Below are 23,011 nucleotides of genomic sequence, written 5' to 3'. Positions count from 1 at the left end.
CACATATATCCATAACAGCTTTTGCAAGGAAGATTACTGAGTTGCTTCACTTCCTGTGGGGGTATATGTACCCGTGCTGACATCAGATCCGTCTCCAACTGCTAGCACTAGCACACTATACCCACTTGTTCTGAGTCCATCTGTCTACACTAAGGAAAAGGAGATTATCAGGTAAGTAATCTCAACATTTAAAGTTGAGACTCAAAAGAAAAAATGAACTAATCATAGGAACTGGGTATTTTGTTATGCTCATTAACGCCTCAATAAAAGCGCCAGTGTAATTTTCAGACAATCCCACATACAGTAAAAAAAAAAAAAAAAAAAAAGTGGCTTGTGATTTAGAGCATTTTCTACATACTGAATAATCTGTAAATCCAGCCGTACAGACCTGAACTGGAGTTATAATTAATTATTTTCTGTATGATATGATTTGCAGTTCTCTAATTACATTCTCAGAACATATGGGGATCAGTTTCAAACTTTCTCTATCTTTATGAATATCACATTTAAGATTAATCTTCCATTTCCTCCAATCTGTGATATTTAATTACAGCATGAAGATGATACAGCATGGACAAAGATAAATGCTTCCTCTTATATAGCTGTATTAAAATCTGGAAATCTTTGGAGGTTAAAGGTAAAGATCCCAAGTTCAAGAATGACAATACATAATGTTGAATTTGTAAATAGAGAAAACGAGCCAAATTAGTCAAGGACATCTTTTGCTTATATATCAAAATTGGTTGCAGTTGGGTTTCCTCAGAATTCAGAAAATGAGAAATAGTTTGAAAACCTTGCAAATGCAGTTCCTGATACCTAATGTGTGCATATCTCTAGGAACAGAATTTACATCTCTCATTAACTGGATAAAACCGGAAACCTGTGAAGATAATTGCAACTTCTTCCTCACAAACCTCCATGTTCTCGGCATTGAGGAAGATATAATAGATGATTCAGTTCTTACTGATACCTGTTCCACCTTCTGATGTAGACAGAGGTGCAAACTGAGAGAGGCAAACATCTGTTTTTCATACTCTGTGTCTGTATCTATCTATCTATCAGTATTTAAAAGTCAATCACCCATAGATCTCAATAGACATGCCATATTATAGAATTTGAAATTAGCAAAATTCAGTCCCACCTCATCCTTTGGAAGCACCAACTTTTCCAAAGATAACCTAGGTTTTTTTCCCATTCCAAACAAAATGGGAATAAGCCCTGTTGAGGATATGACTATGCCGAGATTGAAGATTGACAGGAATCATTTGCAACACATGTAGAAGTTTAAGCAATAACACCATTTTTATTAATGCTATATGCCCCTCTATGGAAAGTAGAAGGTTTAACCAACTAGACATTTTAGTTTGGAATGTCTCCAGAATGGGCTTAATAGATGATTCCAGTGAGATGGATCACTGTGTATCTGAATAGCAAGATATTTGAGAAACTGATTTTTCCACTTAAGAGGAAAATCAGACCATCTAGTTTGCAGAGTACATCTAATGCCTCTGATTTATCCAAATTAAATTTCAACCCCAAGAAAGAGCCAAACACTTCAAAGAGATTTAACACTGCAGGCAATGAAGTTTGTGCATTCAAAAGCATCATCAAAATATCATCCACAAACAAAAACATTTTTAGATAAGCAGAACTTTTTCCAATTACAGTGATTTGAAGATGATTAGTGAAATGGAACACCAGGGGTACCGATGTTAACACACATAGGAGTGGAACGGTGGACAACCCTGCCTAGTCCCTCTGGCCAAGTAAAATTTGTCAGATAGCTCATTTAATAGAATTTGTGCTGTAGGATTAGAATATAAAGCACAAATACAACCATATATGCAACCAGATATGGCCACAGACTTCAACGTAGCCCACAAAAAAGACCAAGAGACCCTGTCAAAGACCTTTTCAGCATCAAATTCTACCAAATGGGATCCCCCACTTTACCCATGTGGCAATGTTCCAAAGCCAACAATAATTTCCTTACATTAATACTGGACTTCCTACCATATACAAAGCTTGCTTGTCCCTTATTAACCAGAAAAGCTAAAGTATATTTCAGCCAGTTCGCAATTACCGTAGCATAGATTTTAACTCTTGATTTAACAGTAAAGTTGGTCTATAGGAGTTAGCTAATGTATGGTGTCTCCCTGGTTTAGGCAAAACAATCGCCGCGTTTTAAATGAATGTGGGCATGGAAACATTTCTTGCCATGTGTTCAAATACATTCCGCATATCTTCTGCAAAATGATCTTTCAAAACTTTATAATATCCAGCATCCAGCCCAATGGGTCCCAGTGCCTTGAAAATTTTCAATTTATTTATCACTTGCATGATTTCAAAAGGTGTAAATGGTGCATTTAGTCGGAGGGAGTCCGTCTCAGATATTCTAGGAAGACGCACATCTCTCATAAATTTCTCTCTGGAAATTGGATTCTCAGGATCAGCTGAATATAAGGAAACATAAAAAATCTCTAACTACCGAACATATTTTTGCAGGGGAAGAGACAATATGTTCTCCTTGATCCCTAATACTTGAGATATATCTAGAACCCTGTTGTGCCTTGATAACATTAGATAACATCTTATTGGCCTTGTTACCATAAAGGTAAAATCTGTGCCTGAGAGACTGAATCAAGAATCCAGCTTTACAGTGGAGTAACTCATTTAATTTCTGTTGAGGGTTCAAATAATCCTTTTTATGGGACATAGAAGGCTTCTGTAACCAAATTTGTTTTTTATTTTTAACTTATCAAATTTCAGAATCTCAGTATTGTTTCCTCTTTTTCCCAATTACATAGCTAGTATTCCTTTTCATACCCCAGATCAGTCCAGACAAGTGGGTTTTGCATCCCTACCAGCAGATGGAGTCCAAGAACAAAAACTTTTCTGAAACTGCTATGTAAGTTAAAGTGCCACCTGCAGTCCCTCAGTATTTCTCTGACTCCAGCAGATGGTAGAGGTGAAAATCCTGCAGTTTGGAGAATTTTATTAAAATAAATAAGAAAAGAGACAGAACAGGATTCTCGTGGGGAATCCAAGATGGCAATGTAGCTGCACCACAGATAGCATTGTCTCTATTTTTGTGGTTGAAATATTTTTCCTTGCTTAAAATAATGTATTCGGCCAGAAAAAGAAGGGCTAAGGAGTGTGAGCTAATAGAGACCCCTATGGGAACCCCAAAATCTGGACCGATGGACGCCCATGTGGTCTTTGGACTTACCAAACCGGGAGGATGTCCGCAGGAGAAGGGTCAGGAGAGCCTGGATACAGCAGACCCTCTCCAGGACTTTGAGACATCTATGTCCCTGGTACTTAGCATGCCGCCAGAAAATCCCACGGAGATATTAGGGAGGCTCATTGGGAGTTGACTCCGACGTGAACCAATGATGTCACCAGCCCCGGAAGAGCGGGGGCAGAGGAAACAGCAGCAACTGCGGTGGAGCCAGAAACTTTCGGAGGTTCTGGGAGGATCTCAGCAGGAGGAGAGAAGTTGACATCGATGGAACTAGCTGATGGGGAATTAGGAATGGAACAACGTAGAAAAACTATACCAATGATGAGACTTTGTTATAACATTGGAAACTATTTGGGAGACTCTAGTAGTTCTAAATGAAAATATTTCATTGCAAATAAATCCTGTTATAACCAAAATGGAAGACCTGGATAAACAAGTTAAAATTTTGCAAGAAGAAAATGTTAAACAAGAACAAGTTATGGAGTCAGTTCAACAAAATATTGGGAACTTAAAAGATTTGTACTTAAATGTGATAAAGGAAAACCAAACTTTGGAGAAAAGACAGAGAATTTGGAAAATCAGTTGAGGGAAAACCCTGAGATTAATACATTTCCCAAGAGTCCCACTAATCTCGGCTAGAGATATGTGGGTAAAATATGCACAAGAGATATTGAAATATTCTACTCAAACAATTCCACCGCTGACAAAAATCTACTATGTGCTGCTGACAAAAATCTACTATGTGCCACCGTTAAAAGCAAAAATAAGTGAAGGCCAGGAATTCCAAGTACTTTCTCCTTTAAATATTTCGGAGATATTAGAGACCTCTGATACAAGCTTAGCATAACCTGCAACTCTAATTGTTTCCCTTTCTGTTGGACTTGGATAGGGATTTAGTAATGAAAATGTATTTCAGAAATATGAATGAGATGTTTCTTCAGATGAAAGTACAGATTTTCCCTGATGTAGCGAAGAGAACACAGGAAAGAAGAAATCAGTTTTTGTTTATGAGGCCTCAGATATTAAATATGGAAGCTAAATTTAAGTTAAAATTCTCATGCAAATGTTATATTAGATATCAGGAAGTGAATTATATATTTTATAATCCAACTCAATTGCTCAAATTTATTTCAGAAAGGGTAATTCGTAATACAGAAACAGCTCGTCCAGATGTATCTTCCCCTCAGTAAACTGAGATGTTCTATAAATATAAAGTTCTAAGTCTAACTACATTTTCTTTTGATTGTAAAAATGTTTGTAGCTCTCATGAGTAATTGGATATCCCCACATATTGAGGACTATGTTATACAACCAATTATGTATGTTGGAATATGTGTTGACTAAGTTTGTCAGGAACTACTTTGGTTAAATTATGGATAACTGGTTGGTATATTTTCTATTCAGTCAATATTATTTGATTGTTAAATGTAAAAATTTCAATAAACACACAAAAAAAACCAAAACAGGATTCTCGTATGGGCGCTCTGAAGTGTTAGGCAGCTTCGTGGGGCATCTCTCAGGCGGAGCAGGGGGTTGGTATCCCTGGTTTAGCTCAACTTGAAATCGAGGGGACTCAAAGCCAGTGGTTCTGGCTCCCTCCTTCCCCCTTGGACTGCTCCCGCTAGCCCTCCACTGTCTGAATCGCCATCAGGAAAGTATTCCCTTTCTTTTTTCTGGGGGTTATTTTCACAGGCCTGTCTTCTTAAAAAAAAAAAAAAAAAAAAGGAAATGCAGCTGCAGTCGCTGACCGACTGGTCATGAGATAGCCAGGGGAGGAGAAGGAGAGTGAGCAGTCAAGGCCCATTGGGCACCCGGGTTGGGAGGGAGACTTTAGTGAGGCCTGTTGGCAGGCAGCTTTCTGTCGAGCGTGATGCGCATCTGGTTCAGACGAGCGCAAAGTGCTCGCATAATTTGCACGCATAATGGTGGCGGTTGAGGGATGCAGCAAGAGCTGAAAGGCCGGCGGGGAGAAGAGTACATGCCTTAAGTGCAAGTGCAAGATGGGGCAGGTGCGCACAAAGTGGTGGCAACCACTGGACGCACAAGGGCTACAAGGCCTGTGGTGAGAGGTGTACATGCCAAAAGTGTGCCTTAGGCGGGGTGTGCATAATGGCGGTGGACGCAGCAAGGGCTGCAAGGCCTGTGGAGAGAAGTGTATATGCCTATCATGCATCTCAGGAGGAGAAGTTTGTTGGGGAGGCAGCATGGGATAAAACTGTCACCCGATAGGCTGAAGCAGACGTGAGAGCTTGGTTGGCAAATGCGGAACGGTGGCCATTTTGTAATCAGGTAGCAGTCAACAGGCAGAATCGGGGAAAGGAAGGGATTCCCTATACCCTCTATCGCCGGTCAGGTATGATTTCCCTACAGATCCAGAGATGCGGTGATGGGGCTGGGGAGTTCATGAGGGAAGATTCCAGCGGTTTGGCAGGACTTTCCTCTGACATTGTCTTCTTAAGGCATAAAGATTATTTAGACAAAAAGGGAGCAGCAGGCAAATATGCTCCTGCACTAGGCCCCAGTTTCAGGCTAAGGTGGGCAGGCGAGACTCTTGGAGGATTGAGTGCTTTTTTTCCTCTGCTAGACCTTCAGGGTCATCAGAGCAGTGATGATGACGCGGATCCATCAGAGGAGTTCAGGAGTCAAGATGATGGCCTTGGAGGGGGAGCCCTTTGCGGACAGCCAAGTTTAAGGTGGTTCAGGAAGGACGAGCTGTGGCCTTTGATCCCTCATGTGCCGGAACAATTGGGAGTTGAAATTTCTCTGCTGGGTTCTGAACATGAAGGGGGGGGGGACACCCTCAGGGAAGGCTTGTGGGGGTCACAAAGCTTTTCCATTCCATAGAAAAGTAAATAAATCTGTTCCTCAAGAGTGGGATGCTCCACAAGCAGGACTGAAGATGGGGAGAGCTATGGCCAAGCTTTATCCCCTGCTGGACATTGATGCTTTGGTCTTCGCGGTTATGAGGAAAACCACCTGGGCGGAGCATTCGACACACTGGAGGTTGTTCAGAATCGGAAGTTGACTGATCCACTTAAAAAGGATGTTCGAGGTGTCAACCTTGGGCATGCGGGACTGGCTACAGTGGGTGCAGAGCTTGCAGGCAAAAGGACAGTTTCCTTTGCCTATGCTAGGCAAGCAACATGTCTGGAGGCAGCTGTTGCTTATATGGTGAATGCATGCCCTATGATCTTTTTTGGGTGTCAGCGATATCGGCTAGACATTTTCTTTGGTTACACAATTCGTCAACGGGCTTCTGGTCCAAGTCCCAACTCAGTGATCTCCTCTTTAAAGGGAGGTTAGTGTGCAGCTAGGATCTGGAGCAATTAGTGGAGTCCAAAGAGCTAAAATTGCCTGAAGATAAGCTGAAGAGAGGGGTATTACTCCAACAGGAGGGCCTTCTCATTTCAGAAGCAAGGATCAGGGTAGCAGTAGTCCTTTTGGGGTCTGCATAATTCCACCCAGGTTAACTATGGTCAAGGGGCCAGAGGCAGCAAGGCCGCACAATGAAGGGAGGCTGGTCCACTCTTCTAAAAAAAAAAAGGCATTTGGAGGGAGATTGGCCCTTTGTAACAAGGAATGAACCAAGGTCTTTGGACCAATGGGTACTAGACTTGATAAGAGGCAGCTTCATCTAAGATTTTGCTCGACTGGTCCAAGCAGACTCATGAGTTTCCTCTTGTACTTTGCGAGTAAAGAGAGACGCCATGCAAACCACGCTAGAAGCGTTTACATCATCTGGAGCTGATGGTGACTACCTCCAAAGGAATGGGGGAAAGACATAATCAATTTTGATGTGTCAAAGAAAGAAGACACTTTACAGCCCATTCTGGATCTGAAGATCAGTGCATTCCAGGTACCTCGTTGTTGCATTGGAACATTGAAATCAGTAAGAATGGCAGTTTGCAACGGGGAGTTTCTGGTATCAGACTGAAAGAGGCTTCTCAGGACATCAGAACCTTTTGCGGTTGGCCCTAGGTGAGCATTTTTAGTTCAGTAGCTCTATAGTTAGGATTGGCGACTGCTCCTCAGACTTGATGGTGGTGATAACCTTGATGGTAGCTTCATCCCTGCGAAGAGAAGGGTTCTTGGTACATCTTCTCCAAAGCAAGTCAGAAGACATTCTGTGCCATGGGTGATGCAGAATTTGTGGTCTCTGGGGCTGGGTAGTGAACCTAGCATAGAACAGCCTTATTCCCGTCCAATCCCTGGAGCATCTGGGGGTGAGATTCGATACCAGATTGGGAAGAGTGTTGCTCATGGTGGAGAGGGTGATGAAGTTGCAGGCTCAGGTCCATCGTTTATTGTGGCTTTGGTACCCAAAGTGTGGAGTTATTTACAAGTCTTGGGCACTATGGCTTCTGTGCTGGATTTAGTTCCATGGGCATTTGCATATATGCAGTTTCTCCCGAGTTTGCCTTCTGAGGAATTTCAGCTCCCGACACCTCTTCAAGGGATAGCCAGGTCCAGTCTTTCACACTGGCTTTCTTGGGCCTGCTCATGTTAAGGAGGGAGTTGTACAGGTCAGTACTAAGGGACAGCAGGTCTTGCTCTAGCTTATGTAGCAGTTTTAGAAAAGTTTTTGTTCTGACTCCATCTGCTGGTAGGGATGCAAAACTCACTTGTCAGGACTGATCTGTGGTATTCCAGGAATGAAAATTAGCATGCAAGAACAAATTTTCCTATATGGCCTCTCATCACAGCTTTCCCTGCCTCCCAATATAATATAGGATTGTCTTTATGAATAGAATTATGCTTTTCATAGTCCTGCCAACACTGCACTAAAAAGTCAGGAAAAAAGTTATCTGATACTAAGGTGACATCCTCCATAATGAGGTTTGAACATCAGCCATACCATTTAAAAAAAACGTACAGGAGGAAGGGCTTTGATCAGATATAACCATAGTTTCAATTTTGAGGTATCTACTTTACTAAACAACAATGCAGAGATTAGAAAATAATATGGGTACTAGTGTCATGAGCCCTGGTATGATGTGTATAGTCCTTAGCAGTTGGTTGGTTGGAGCTCCAAATGTGAGCATAAGAAGAGCACCTCTTTATTTGAACCCAATAGATTACCTTTCCCCGATGGCTGTCCATCCTTTGTCATGTCTACAATACAATTTAAATCATGCCCTAGAACTATAGGACAGTTGGGCTATCAGTTTACTAAAAAAAACCAAACCCCATAGTCATATTGGTTGGGCATGTATACAGACATAAGTATGTGGTTTTTTTTTTTTTGTTGAGAAAACAGTTCCCCAAGCAAGATAATGAATCTCCCTTCTCCATCCACAATAGATTTTTCAATTTTAATGGAAACCTTTTTATTTATTAAAATAGCAATCCCTTTGTTTCTTAGTACCTGAAGCAAAGTAAACTTGAGACCCAATGTAGCTTTAATTTGATTCCATGTAATTTTAATGCGTTTCTTGAAGAAACGCTATAGAGCATTTAAGCCTGTTTAGATGACTAAAGACTTTTTCCCTTTTACTGTGCGTGCCTACCCCAGCAACATTCCATATAATTGTAATTTAGGCATTGTAAGCATAAAATGATATTCAATGCTAATTGGCCCCTCTCATAAAATTTCTATGGAATATGCTTTCCTATGAACAGCCAAGTGCCCCTCTATACAACCCACATGTTGTGAAGTTGAATTTTAATACTAAATGCCCAGTCAACCACAGTAGGGATCACAAATATTACCCATGTAGGCTCATCTTTCACCATGTGACTTTCAGCAGCCATTCCCCCCTTCCCCCCAAATCCCATCCACAGAAACCCCAACCACAAAATAACCTTCAACTGTGACTTGAAAACAATAGTATATTCCACCACACTTATTAGCATTTGCTTGTTGCAGAGACATAGGGACTTAAAATGTGTAATGGCACCACTCCCCCCCAACCCGTGATATTATACATTTTTTCAGTCATATAGTAGAACATAGTACATCAGCTTCCCAGATCTCCAAACATAATCAGATCCAGAAAAACTATCGACATGTCCTAAAAGATAAAACCCAGTAGCTTTTTGCTCATCTCAAAACTAGCTACATAAAATATAAGCTATATAGATAATTAGCCACCCACACTACATTAGATTGCTAGGCCACAATAACATGGGTATTTCAAAGGATGAAGATACCATAATATAATGAATATGTCCCTAGTAATGTTCCAGCCTTTTCACAGACATTTCTCACCATGTCTAAGGTTTTTATTGCAGATTTCTAGTCATTCTTATCACTTACTGAAAAAACAGAAACTTGGGCTTGCAAAAGTCTTTTTGCTTCTGCTACCGATTCTTAGAAGTATATTTTCCCCTCATGCCACACTCTGAACTTCACTGTGATATTGCAACTGGAAGCAGTATTGCGCTTATGTAAATCAGCACAGACTGGAGCAAATTCCTTCTGCTTGAGCGCCGCTGTGGTAGAAAAATCTTGAAAAAGTATTTTGTGATTATTAAATGTAAGAACTTCTTGCTTGTGTGCCATCGTTGCTATCAACTGCTTGTGCGAATAGTTCAAGAATCTAGCTAGCACTATTCTTGGGCACATGTTCGCCTGCAATTTGGGACCTACGCGGTGGGCACATTCAATTTGCAGCTTTTACCGGCCATTGTGGTTAGTTGTAATACTTGTGGGAGCCAGATTGTAAAGTCTGCATCAGCAAATCATCAGTTGGAGAGTCTGGTATCCCCACTATGTGCAAGTTCTTCCGGCATGATCTGTGTTCAAGGTCGTCAATTTTACGTTCTTGCTCAGATACTTGCTCTTCCAACGCCATTACTTTCCACTCCATTGAGAGAGATGTGTCTTGCACTACCGAGATTCTAGCTTCAGCATTATCCATCTCCCTTCCTATTTCCGAGCTGGTGCTTTTCAAATTAAGGTATGTTTTGATTTGTCTCTAGTTTCTGATCCAAAGCGTTAACTACCACCATTGTTAGCACAGCAATTGCTGCATCATCGAAAAGCAATAGGCCTTGATTTTCCTGCTCGTTGGCCATTTTTCCATCCAGTAGCTTCGGTTTCTCTTTCCGTTTTTTGCACATGATTTAACATCTCTGCTTCAACATAATATACAAATTGGTGCAGAAATTCTTTAGAGTTCCAAACTATCAGATTTTGCCTGAAAGAGGGGTTCAAGAGAAGATGCAGATGGATACAGCACGGGTGGTGCCCAGAGCTCCTATGCAACACAATCTCTCAGCTCTCCACATCACGTGACTCCCAAAGGTTTTATAACAGTCCATCAAGTGAAGCTCTTGGAACAAAGTGTTCCACAGTGCCGGAGCAGCAACCGAGAAGGCTCGTTCCCTCTTGTCTACTAATCTTACCTGCTTTACAGAGGGAACATCCAAGCCCCTCTATGCAGAGTGCAATGCCTTACCAGAATTATAAATTTAAAGTAAGCATTGGTCCATGGAAATGAATCAAGGGCCAGTAACTAATGTACAAATACAACTGTTTTATATTTAACTCTCCACTGAACATGAGTGGAGATCACAAAGTACAGGAGTAATATGGCTTCTAATGCTATCGCCAGAAATAACATGGCCGGCAGCATTCTGAAGTAATTGGAGCACTTTGGTTATTAATGGGGCCCCCAGATTTATAACATTGCAATAGCTGAATGTTGGAAAAATCAGGGCTTGTATAACATAACAAAATGTGTCTATATGGTTTCTAGAGCTGATCTAGGGCAATTTGTTCAGCAGAGTGATCTAAACTGAGTTATGTTTGCATCATCCATGACTTCTAGGAATAACATAATACAGTTTACATCATGTATGATGCAATATGAGCTTCAGATTGCAACATTCATTGTTGTGCCCCCGAAGCAAGTACTTACTGTACAAACCCAGTAATAGATTTATTCATAGATTCAGTCAAAGTTGTATATTAGTCATTTCTGGTTTAATTTGAGGTCCTTTCCCTTCTTAATTCACTTATCCTCCGTAATTCCCAAGTCAGAGGTCGTATATACTGACCTAATAGCATATCTTGAAAACTAAAGTCAATCAACAATTTTAAGCATCATTTTCATTCTTAGTGACCCAGGGTTAGTAAAATTTGAATACATTTATTCCAGAAACATTTTGGCTGTATCTTATTTTGTTCTGATAAAGCACTTTTCAATATTGGCTTCAGTCTCCTCTAGTACTTTTTCAAATCTATTCTCTCAGTACTTTATGCTGAATTTTTCCACCTTTCTCTTCTTCTAGATATTTATATACACCTTCCTGTTCCAGTTCCTTTATATTGCAATTTTCAGGTTTGCTTGATTTTCTTCTAAGGAAAGTCGCATTAGCACATTTGTCCAGGCCAAATATCATCCTTATGTCATCTGAGAAACTCTTCACTACCCAGAGATATACTGCTAAATGAGTATCACAGGAGCTGTAGAGTTTCAAGTCATCTACAAACAAGAGAGATGTCATTGGTAGGGGTTGGTCTCAGTTTGGATTACTGCAGAGGTATATCTAGCTCTTCCTAATATAATGGGTAAAATGCTAGGACCCTGGAGAGCCAGCAGCCTCTATTGCTCCACCAGCAGGTTCGCAATCTGAAACTCCTAGGGCTGTGGGTTTAAATCTTGTGGACCCTTGCACTACCTTGGGATACAAAAACATTTGCCAATCTCTGATACATCAGTTAAAATAGGAAAACTAATTAGGTAGCTTTAATAGCTGCTAATTGTGATATTGCATTTTATGAGAAGAATTTAAGTGGCACTGATTGTCTCTTTTTTGCAAACTTGTCTTTGAAATGTATATCATATGGAATACTTGATGGCATGATGGAGAGACACAGTCACCACTTTTCAGACTGTTTGGGTGATTTTTGAAGCTGGAATAAACAAATTTCAGTATAAGGAGATTTATGATTATGTGCTAGGATTTCCCTTTGCCTTATGTTTAGTTTAAATGCTTGGGAAGGGAGGGAGGGATGATGGATGAGAGGGCTTGGGGAGTTTAAACTGGAAAATTATATAATCTTTGTATAAATGCAGTGGAAGAAATTGTCCTGCTGGTTGTGCTAATTATGGTTTGTATAAATGACCATTGCTGATTTGGAACTAAATATTAATAACAAAAAAAATAGAACTTTATCTTTATAGCTATACAGTTGCAACATACATCTGCTTCTTTATGTAATGCCAAATGTCTTGGGGACTGTATATAGTTATTTGCTTGTGTTAGAAGATGAGCACTTTTAAAATAAATTCTAGAGCTTTGAGGTACCTCTCTGTCCTATTGATTGCTGGTACCATGTGTAGAGATAAGCTGGTGGTTCTCCCTCATTCTTTTTTCCCCTCTAAAATTGGCAAGTCTAAAGAGAAGAATGGCAGCACAAAAGATGACCCTAATTTCCTATCTCTTGTTGCCTCTGTTGTGATATTGTTGCTGTTTTGTATTTTGCAGGATGAATGTGGAACAGCCATGTGAATCTACGCCAAGCTGCTTGTACATGAGAGATGAGGTAAGGGGTGGGTTGGTAGCTGATCTATGTATGTAATTTTTTCGGGCTGATGGATGCACAGGTGGGCAAAATGCTGAACACGCTGACTTGCATGTGAGCCTTAGAAGATGTAAATTTCATATACTTTAAAATGGAAAGTGCCAGACAAAATCCAGCAGCGTTTTAAAGCCAAGAAACACAGGTGATAGCATAAACTTTATGTGAGAAGGAAAGGTTAATAGCTCTCAGCCTCTACAGAGCAAAACATACGTCTCTGGAAGCAACTCTGGTCCGTCTCTACTTAGGAAGCAGTAAACAGCTCTGAATGAAGCTCTTGTATTTTATATAAATGTCTCTCAGAGCCCACAGAACTACAACAGCCATTTCCTTTTCATAAATATTTACTTTTCAGCCCTCTGATCTTTATAATCTTTGAACTGAGAACATTTATATACACTATTTTTACTACATTTGTGAAGTAGAGCAGTTGTCCATTTTTAAGACTGAAATATTTTATTATTTTTTCAAGGTACATCTAGCTACAGCAGATCTGCAATCCTGCAGGCAAAACTGCTGCTAATCAGAATTTATGATAGGTCTTAAACTTTTGTAAATTGTCAATTTAAAGGAAACTTATGTAAGAGGATGCAAACTGCGGTTGTTTCATTGACTCTCTGGTTTGATGTTCTCATGGTAAGTAGGAGACTAGAGAAATGTCTTGAAGGAATGAAGGATCAATGTCTCTAAATCTCGGTTGGTCTGGTCTCTGTTTTGCTTCCCTGCATTCATATATATGATGCTCTAGCTAGGGGGAGAGGGAGATGAAGAACTGGAAGTATACTGCAGGGGGATTGCCCCAAAGGAGTATGCCCCTTGGAGAGTCTTGAAGCCTTTATGATTGTTAGGGAGTGTTTTGGTTTTATGTGATGCGGCCAGTTGCTCTTCCTAGTGAAAATAAGAAGAGAGTGGATCTGCATTAGGCTTTTGTATATTGTATTTGATATATTTTATTGCTTTTTATGATGTGAGCCATTTTGGTATTTGTACTTTGTGATGTAACGTGCTCCTGGTCCCTTTTTTGGTAAATGTGAAAAAAACCCAAAAAACTATATAATTTTTTTGTATGTGGCCAAGAGCTCTAGCAGATGCTGCAGTATAAGCAAATAAACCAGACACATTTACTTGCTGTCTGTTGCTTTTGGAGACAGGATGCTGTACAGTTGGACATTTAGGGTACATTTTTGGCTGCTGTCTGGCCAGCAAAGGTGGCCAGATAAACTTATCTAACCACCTTTGCTAGCCAGATTCCTTAATGTCAGATGTCGAATGTAATTCTTCTGGCATGGAGTTCCACCAGGACCATGCTGTGGAACTCCATGCCAGAAGAATTACATTTGACATCTGACACTAAGGAATTTAAAAAGAATCTAAAATCCTGCCTTTTCCTATTGTGTAGCAGATGGACTCAGGACCAATGGGTATAGTGTGCCTTCTGATAGCAGTTGGAGACGGAGTCAGATTTCAATCTGACGTCAGCACTACATATACCCCTGCAGGAAGCTCTGCTCTTCAGTATTTCTTCGTCTCTTTAGCAGTTTGGGACTCTACACACACTTGCTCAGCATTAGGAAATCCAAACCAAAGAACAAAGAAAATTCAAAATCTTACCTCTACAAGACGAGCCCCGCTCTCCTGCGGTGATACCTAAGGGTCCCTCCCCCAGTCTAGAATTCCTAAGGTGATTTCCAAGATCCCTCAGAGGTGTAAGCCTCGGTCCGGCAGCCGGTTCCCGGCGTGGACTTAGCCCCCAGGAGGGAGCGTCTGTGAGGCAGCGGGTGCAAGACAGAGTGCGGCGGTGAAGGTATTTCCCTCTCCCCTTGCAGCCGGAGACCTCCCAGCACGAGACCAGGAAATGTCGAGACAAGGTAAGGTAGAAAACTTTCTTAAGTCTCCAAGGCTCGGATAGCTGCACAGATCGCCCTTCGGTGTCTGTCCCATCGGGTTGAGCAGCCCCGTCCAGGCTAGATCCCATTCCAGCTCGAGTGTCCTCCCACGCGAAGACCCTCCAGGGAGGTCGCCATCTTAATCGTGTGGTCGCCGGCGCCATTTCCCCCCTTGATCGCTGTACTGTCCGCCTAACTGAGCTGTGCGCACAGCGGCGAGCCGAGCGCATAACATACGTGTGCGCAAGGCGGCGCACATAGGTACCGTGCGCACAGCGAGGTGCACGAGGGTGCCAGGCGCATAGTGCCACGCTCAACAGCGCCGGGTGCACAAGTTCGGCTGCACACAGTGGTGCGCGCATCCCCTTAAGCACACATACCCTGCACGCATATCTTCACAGCCTGCACGCACACCCAGAGCGCATATCTAAGCCTCCTGGCGCGCGTGCATATAAACGAACAGACCGAGTTTGAACGCCCCTAAGCACACAAACCATGGCACCACCACCGGCCAAGAAAGCCAAAGCACAAACCCTCTGCCCAGCCTGCCACATTAATAGCTGCGCAGCATGAAGAGGCTACTGCCCTGTGCCTACAGTGCGAGACGGCTCTGGGAGAACCAGGGCGAGGTCCCCTTCAGCCAGTACAGGAATCTGGATCCACTGAGAGTACCCCGGACCTCTCTATCCCCAGCTCGGCCCTCCAGACGGGGCCCTCAGGGATCGCCACTGGGTTCAATATAGACCCAGGAACCTCTTCCTGGGTGGAATTCTTTAAAGGTCTGCAAACCTTCGTCCAGGCGCAATTGGCGCTACCGATTACACAGCCTCCACTAGAGGACCCAAACCTCCCAGGCCCTTCTCGGCCTCCCAGAGACATGCCTGCCCCAGACAAAAGCCTAACCTTAGGGGACACAGACACCTCGGAGGAAGACCAAGACTCCCTGGAGGGAAGGGGAAATCCTTCCAGGAATGGAACCATACTGAACCATGATGCATTTCTTCTCTAAAGACGAACTACCAGACCTCGTGTCCGGGAGCCTGAGGGAGCTGGCCATCCCAGACAAGCGCATCAGCGGAGCCGAAGACGAGCCCTCTTCTGGTCGGGCTCAGTCAAGCCTCATGCCATTTCCCATTGCTGCAAGCCGTACAACAGCTGATCGACCTGGAATGGAATGCCCCGGAAGCCAGTTTCAAGGGAGGATGGGCCCTAGAAGCCCTATATCCACTGGAACCCTCAGCCAAAGAGCTACTGGTGTTTCCCAAAGTGGACGCCATGGTCTGTGCAGTTACAAAGCGCACTACCATTCCAGTCGAAGGAGGAACGGCACTCAAAGATGCCCAAGACAGACATCAGGAGTCCATCCTTAAACAGTCATTTGAGGCAGCAGATATGTCACTGCAGATCGCTGCCTGCTGTGCCGTGGTTACACGGGTATGCTTGTCACAGGCCAGGAACACAACCACGCCCATTGAAACATTAGAACCAGCAATATCCTTCCTCACGGATGCGACCTCCGACCTGGTGCGCACTTCAGCCAGGGGCGTCTCATCCATTGTGGTGGCCAGAAGGCAACTCTGGCTCCGGAGCTGGTCAGCCGATGCGACTTCCAAGATGAAACTCACGAGCATGCCGTTTAAAGGAACCCTCCTGTTTGGAAGTGAACTGGAGAAGTTAGCCGACAAATGGGGCGAATCTCCAGTACCTTGGTTACCGGAGGACAAGATCAAGAGAAGCTAACGCTTCTCTCCCCGAACATCCAGGGGCAGAGGATCACAGCGTTTCAGACCGTACAAGAATACATACCAAGCACCTCGCCCCGCAGGCAGGGGCCAGCCCTTTAGGAACAAACACAACAAGAGGGGAGCTGGCTCGGGTCCAGGCCCCAGCTGCATCCCACAATGACAATTAACAGACCCATCCACAGGAAGAGGCCATAGGGGGCAGGCTTGCCCGATTCTACCAAAGATGGGTCGAGATAATATCAGACAAGTGGGTCCTAACCATCATTCGAGAGGGATACTTTCTGGACTTCCACAGCATCCCTCCAGACAAACTTGTGAAATCTCCTGCCATTCCCTCTCCAAGAGGATGGCAGTGGAAACCACACTAACCAAATTGCTCGCCTTAAAGGCTATAACACCGGTGCCCATGCACCAATGAAATACTGGGCACTATTCCATCTATTTTATCGTCCCCAAGAAAGAGGGAACGTACCGGTCCATACTGGACCTCAAGTTGGTCAACCGCTACCTGAGGGTACCACACTTCCGCATGGAAACCCTACGCTCGGTCAGAAGGGCGGTACAGCTGGGAGAATTTCTGACCTCCCTGGACCTGTCAGAAGCCTATCTGCCCATCCTGGTCCATCATGATCATCAGCGCTTCCTACGCTTCATGATCCTGGACCATCACTACCAGTTCCGAGCGCTACTCTTTGGGCTAGCTACAGCCCCTTGGACGTTCACCAAAATCATGGTCGTAGTGGTGGCACACTGAGGAAAGAAGGAAACCTCGTTCACCCATATCTGGACGATTGGATGATCAGGGCAAAATAGCCAGAGGACAGTCATCAGACGACCACCAGAGTCAAGAATCTCCTGGAGAACCTTGGATGGGTCAACGCAACCAAGAGCTGTCTGCAACCCTCCCAATCTCTGAAATACCTGGGAGTCTGGTTCGACACCCAACAGGACAAGGTCATTCTTCCCCCTACAAGGAGAAAGAAATTGATGGACCAGTTGAGAAAAGTGATGAATGGTGCTCGCCCCACGGTATGGGACTACCTCCAAGTCCTCGGACTCATGACATCACCCCTAGAAGTCGTACCGTGGGCAAGGGCCCACATGCAACCACTACAATGTTCCCTACTGTCACGATGGAACCCGATATCCCAGGACTACACTGACTGCCTCCAGGTATAGGTGGAGGTAAGGATCCAGCTCCTATGGTGGCTATAAGAAGACCACCTGAGCAAGGGAGTAAGGCTATCCCCACTGACCTGGGTCTTGCTCACCACAGATGCGAGCCCACTGTCAGGAACTGAGGGCCCTGGGATAATGGGACAAGGAAGAGTCGGGATGGAACATCAACCGTCTGGAAGCCTGGGCAATCAGACTAGCCTGCCTACGCTTCAGTCACAGACTCCGGGGCGAATCTGTCAGTCATGTCGGACAACGCCACAACAGTGGCCTATATCAATCGACAGGGAGGAACAGAAGCCAACAGGTGTCCCTGGAAATAGACCCCTTAATGGCGTGGGCAGAAGCAAACCTACAAGGGATCTCTGCTGCCATATCGCGGGAAAAGACAATGTCGCTGCGGATTACCTCAGCAGGGAACGTCTAGACCCAGGGGAGTGGAGACTGTCAACCACATCCTTCCAGTTAATAATAGACCGTTGGGGAACTCCAGCCATGGATCTTCTGGCAACCCGGTCCAACACCCAAGTCCCCAAGTTCTTCAGCCGCAGATGAGAACCACAATCCCAGGGGATTGACGCCCTGGTCCGGACAAGGCCACAGGAAGACCTGCTGTACGCCTTTCCTCCATGGCCACTACTGGGCGGGATCATCCGCAAGATAGAACACCACAGGGGGCTAGTACTTCTAGTGGCCCCGGACTGGCCAAGAAAGCCGTGGTATGCAGACATGTGAAGACTTCTGGAGGGGAACCCTCTGTGTCTACCTCCACACAGGGACCTGCTCCAGCAAGGACCGATCCTCCATGAAGACCCAACTCGATTCTTGCTTACAGTTTGGCCATTGAGAAGATTCACCTGAAGAAGAGCGGATACCCGGGGGCAGTGATTAACACCTTGCTCCGAGCACGCAAGTTTTCCACATCTTTAACTTACATACGAATATGGAGAATATTCGAAACCTGGTGTGAAGACCGTGACATCTTTCCGCGGACAGTCAAAATTCCCATGATCCTGGAATTTCTGCAGGACAGCTTGAAGGGGTTGTCTCAACTCCATCAAGGTTCAACTGGCCGTGCTGGCCTGCTTCAGAGCCAAAGTGGACGGCATCAGTCTATCTTCCCATCCAGATATCTCCCGCTTCCTGAGAGGGGTCAAGTAAATCCGACCACCTCTAAAATGGCCAGTACCCCTATGGAATCTCAATCTAGTACTTGACTTCCTAGCGGGAGCTTCTTTTAGACCTTCACCCGGTCTGTCCCTTTGGCTCCTGACCTTGAAGACTTCATTCGTAGTGGCAATATGTTCAGCCCATCGCATCTCCGAACTTCAAGCATTATCTTGTCGGGAACCATTCCTCAGATTCACACCAGGATCCATACAGCTACGCACTGTTGCCTCCTTCCTTCCAAAGGTGGTTTCTCATTTCCATCTCAATCAAACCATCTCTCTGCAATCTCCAGATGTGCATAAGGACTCAGAAGACTTGCGCTTCCTTCGCCATCTTAATGTCAGCAGACTCCTAGTCCGATATCTGGAAAGATTGGAATCCGTACGAAAGACAGACCACCTATTCGTCCTTCACAGTGGGAAAAACAAGGGGACGTGGCCTCGCGGGCAACCATAGCCCGCTGGATCAAAGAAGTAATCAAGGCGGCCTATGTAGAGGCAGGCAAGCCTCCACCTCTACAAGTCAAGGCCCATTCCACCAGAGCCCAGGCAGTGTCCTGGGCAGAAACCAAGATGCTGTCACCCACCAAGATCTGTAGGGCGGTGACATGGTCCTCCATTCACACCTTCTCGAGGTTCTACCGCCTGGATGTTCAGGCCCAGGAGAACACAGCATTTGCAAGGGCAGTACTAAGTGGGCCACGGACAGCCTCTTGCCCGGTTCGGGAGTAGCTTTTGTACATCCCATTGGTCCTGAGTCCATCTGCTATACGCTAGGAAATGGAGAAATTACTTACATGATAATTTCGTTTGCCTTAGTGTAGACAGATGGACTCAGTATCCCGCCCACGGCTGCCTCAGAATACGGAAACCTTGTGTGACAATCCCCGAGAGCAAGACAAGCACGGGTAAGCCACGCTTTACCTCTAGTTAGGACACCCATAGTTACTGGGTGTCAGCGTTTCTCGGTTGAATGCAATGGCTAAACATGTGGATAAAGGTGAACCTGTAGATGTAGTGTACTTGGATTTTCAGAAGGCATTTGACAAAGTTCCTCATGAGAGGCTTCTAGGAAAAATAAAAAGTCATGGGATAGGTGGCGATGTCCTTTCGTGGATTACAAACTGGCTAAAAGACAGGAAACAAAGAGTAGGATTAAATGGACAATTTTCTCTGTGGAAGGGAGTGGGCAGTGGAGTGCCTCAGGGATCTGTATTGGGACCCTTACTTTTCAATATATTTATAAATGATCTGGAAAAAAATACGACTAGTGAGGTAATCAAATTTGCAGATGATACAAAATTGTTTAGAGTAGTTAAATCACAAGCAGATTGGGATAAATTGCAGGAAGACCTTGTGAGGCTGGAAAATTGGGCATCAAAATGGCAGATGAAATTTAATGTGGACAAGTGCAAGGTGATGCATATAGGGAAAAATAACCCATGCTATAGTTACACAATGTTAGGTTCCATATTAGGTGCTACTACCCAAGAAAGAGATCTAGGTGTCATAGTGGCTAACACATTGAAATCGTCGGTTCAGTGTGCTGCGGCAGTCAAAAAAGCAAACAATGTTGGGAATTATTAGAAATGGAATGGTGAATAAAACGGAAAATGTCATAATGCATCTGTATTGCTCCATGGTGAGACCACACCTTGAATACTGTGTACAATTCTGGTTGCCGCATCTCAAAAAAGATATAATTGCGATGGAGAAAGGTACAGAGAAGGGCAACCTAAATGATAAAGGGAATGGAACAGCTCCCCTATGAGGAAAGACTAAAGAGGTTAGGACTTTTCAGCTTGGAGAAGAGACGGCTGAGGGGGGATATGATAGAGGTGTTTAAAATCATGAGAGGTCTAGAACGGGTAGATGTGAATCGGTTTTTTACTCTTTCGGTTAATAGACTAGGGGGCACTCCATGAAGTTAGCATGTGGCACATTTAAAACTAATCGGAGAAAGTTCTTTTTCACTCAATGCACAAGTAAACTCTGGAATTTGTTGCCAGAAGATGTGGTTAGTGCAGTTAGTATAGCTGTGTTTAAAAAAGGATTGGATAAGTTCTTGGAGAAGAAGTCCATTACCTGCTATTAATTAAGTTGACTTAGATAATAACCACCGCTATTACTAGCAACAGTAACATGGAATAGACTTAGTTTTTGGGTACTTGCCAGGTTCTTATGGCCTGGATTGGCCACTGTTGGAAACAGGATGCTGGGCTTGATGGACCCTTGGTCTGACCCAGTAAGGCATGTTCTTATGGTCTCCAGCTAAAATTCACGTCAACCAGTCCAAGTTACCCAAGTTAATCAAGTTATTCAAACACTCATATATCCACAATTGCTTTTTGAGGAGAATACTGAAGAGCAGAGCTTCTTGCAGGGGTATATGTAGTGCTGACGTCAGATTGAAATTTGACTCCGTCTCCAACTGCTATCAGGAGCACACTATACCCATTGGTCCTGAGTCCATCTGTCTACAGTAAGGAAAACGAAATTATCAGGTAAGTAATTTCTCCAGTTTAAACAGGCATTTTCTTGCTGTTTGTGAAAATTCTTTCCATTTAATACCAGGGCTATTGCAGAATGCAAACATATTTTTGTTAAGTGTGTTATATTTTTTTTGTTGTAATGTTTTTATTGAGTTTCCATAACAAATAAACACAATTATAACAAATCAGAACATTATTACATAAATAGGTTCAAACGGAGAAACCTACATTAACTGCCAATGAAAACATTGCAAGTGTAGCTTGAAATGAAAAAAGCAAGATCAAGGTTATGGAAGTTAAGAAGAGAGAAGGAAAGAGAATCAGGTATAGAAATTAACTACTGAAGAAGTTGAGAAAAGAGAGAGAAGTGAAGAAAAAGTGGAGAGAAAAAAGTTAGGAGAAGATAGAAAAGAGAAATTAGAGAAAAACCTCCTGAGCAAATAACATAGAAATAGATATTATACGCCAGAGAAATGAAAACACAAGGAAAATATTATGGGTTATGATTATCCATGGGTTTCCACTCAAATTCCACTTAGCTAGACGATTGTACTTAATCGCCACAGCCCGTTCATATTTACTATAAAGGCACACTGTGTTCCACCACAAATGTTCCGAAAGCAACTTGCTGCATTTCCAATTAGAGATGATGTTATGAAGCGCTATTGTGAGAAGAAAATCTAATAATCTCCTGTGTGGAAGTGGAAGATCAATATCTGGATGAGCGCCTTTTAGAATTATCATAGCATAAGTGATGGGCATATGGAAGGATAGGATCGTAGCTATTTTTGCCCATACTTGTCGCCAGAACAGATTTACGAAAGGACAGTAGTATAACATATGGTCAATTGACGCCTTTCCTGCTAAGCAAGACCAGCAAGTATGGGCCGAGAGAAGTCCCGCCCTATGTAATTTCCAGGGGGTCCAGATAGCCCTGTGAAGAATAAAAAAAGGATGTTTGAGTAATGCTAGTTGAGAGCGAGGTACGAACAGATGAGGACCATAGGTATTCCCACGTTTTGTCAGATGGTTGAGTACTAATGTCAGAAGACCATATGGCATATAATTGGGTGACCTTGGAACGCAGTGAGAGGCTTTTATTATTTTATACAATCTAGAGGCTAAATGACCTCGAGGGCCGAACTCTGCAAATATTTTGAGAAGGAATGGGAGTTGATCTTGCAATAGGTTGGAAGTAATAAAGGATTTGATGGCATCACGCAATTGCAACCAAGCGTAAAACTGAGTAGAAGACAATTGAAATCTCTTTTATTTGGGAGAATGTTAGCAGGAACCCTTGGACATAATAGATGAAAGAAACCATATCCCTTGAACTTGCCATGAGATCCAATTAAGAGGGTGACCATCTACTTTAATCTTAGAATTATTCCAAATAGGGGTCATTTTTGAGTTACCCCAGGTTGTCTGATTGGGTGGACATAACCCATCAAATTCCTTTAATGCCCTATGTAGAGAATGCAGCATTATACTGTGGGATTTTTGAGCGGTAAGTAGCATGCCTAGAAAACTGTGAATCGGATGTGGAGAATTAAGGAAGGTCTCTGTTGGAATCCAGCGGGGTAGCTCCCCTTGGGGAATCTCTGAAGTGAATAAATGAAAACTCTGTTGCAGGATGAAGGCCATATGATAAGCATAAAAATCAGGGAAATTGACCCCTCCTTGAGATTTAGAATTTTTCAATTTTGACAAGGCAATCCTGGGCACTTTGCCATTCCATAAAAATTTAGTGAGAATCTTATCAATTTGGTG

General features: G+C 43.4%; 1 protein-coding gene across 3 annotated transcripts in view; it reads left to right on the top strand.

The window, feature by feature from the left end:
• The window catches only part of ASPSCR1 (ASPSCR1 tether for SLC2A4, UBX domain containing), a 249,279-nt gene that overhangs the window by 80,984 nt on the left and 145,284 nt on the right, over window positions 1-23,011 (top strand). For all 3 annotated transcript variants that reach the window (XM_029599053.1, XM_029599052.1, XM_029599054.1), the window contains one exon: window positions 12,680-12,737. In XM_029599053.1, coding sequence (XP_029454913.1) covers window positions 12,680-12,737 — 58 coding nt within the window. The remainder of the gene's footprint in view (window positions 1-12,679; window positions 12,738-23,011) is intronic.

Source organism: Rhinatrema bivittatum, chromosome 4 (genome assembly GCF_901001135.1).
Source record: "Rhinatrema bivittatum chromosome 4, aRhiBiv1.1, whole genome shotgun sequence".
Lineage (NCBI taxonomy): Eukaryota > Metazoa > Chordata > Amphibia > Gymnophiona > Rhinatrematidae > Rhinatrema > Rhinatrema bivittatum.
This window is presented reverse-complemented; position numbering and strand designations above follow the sequence as displayed.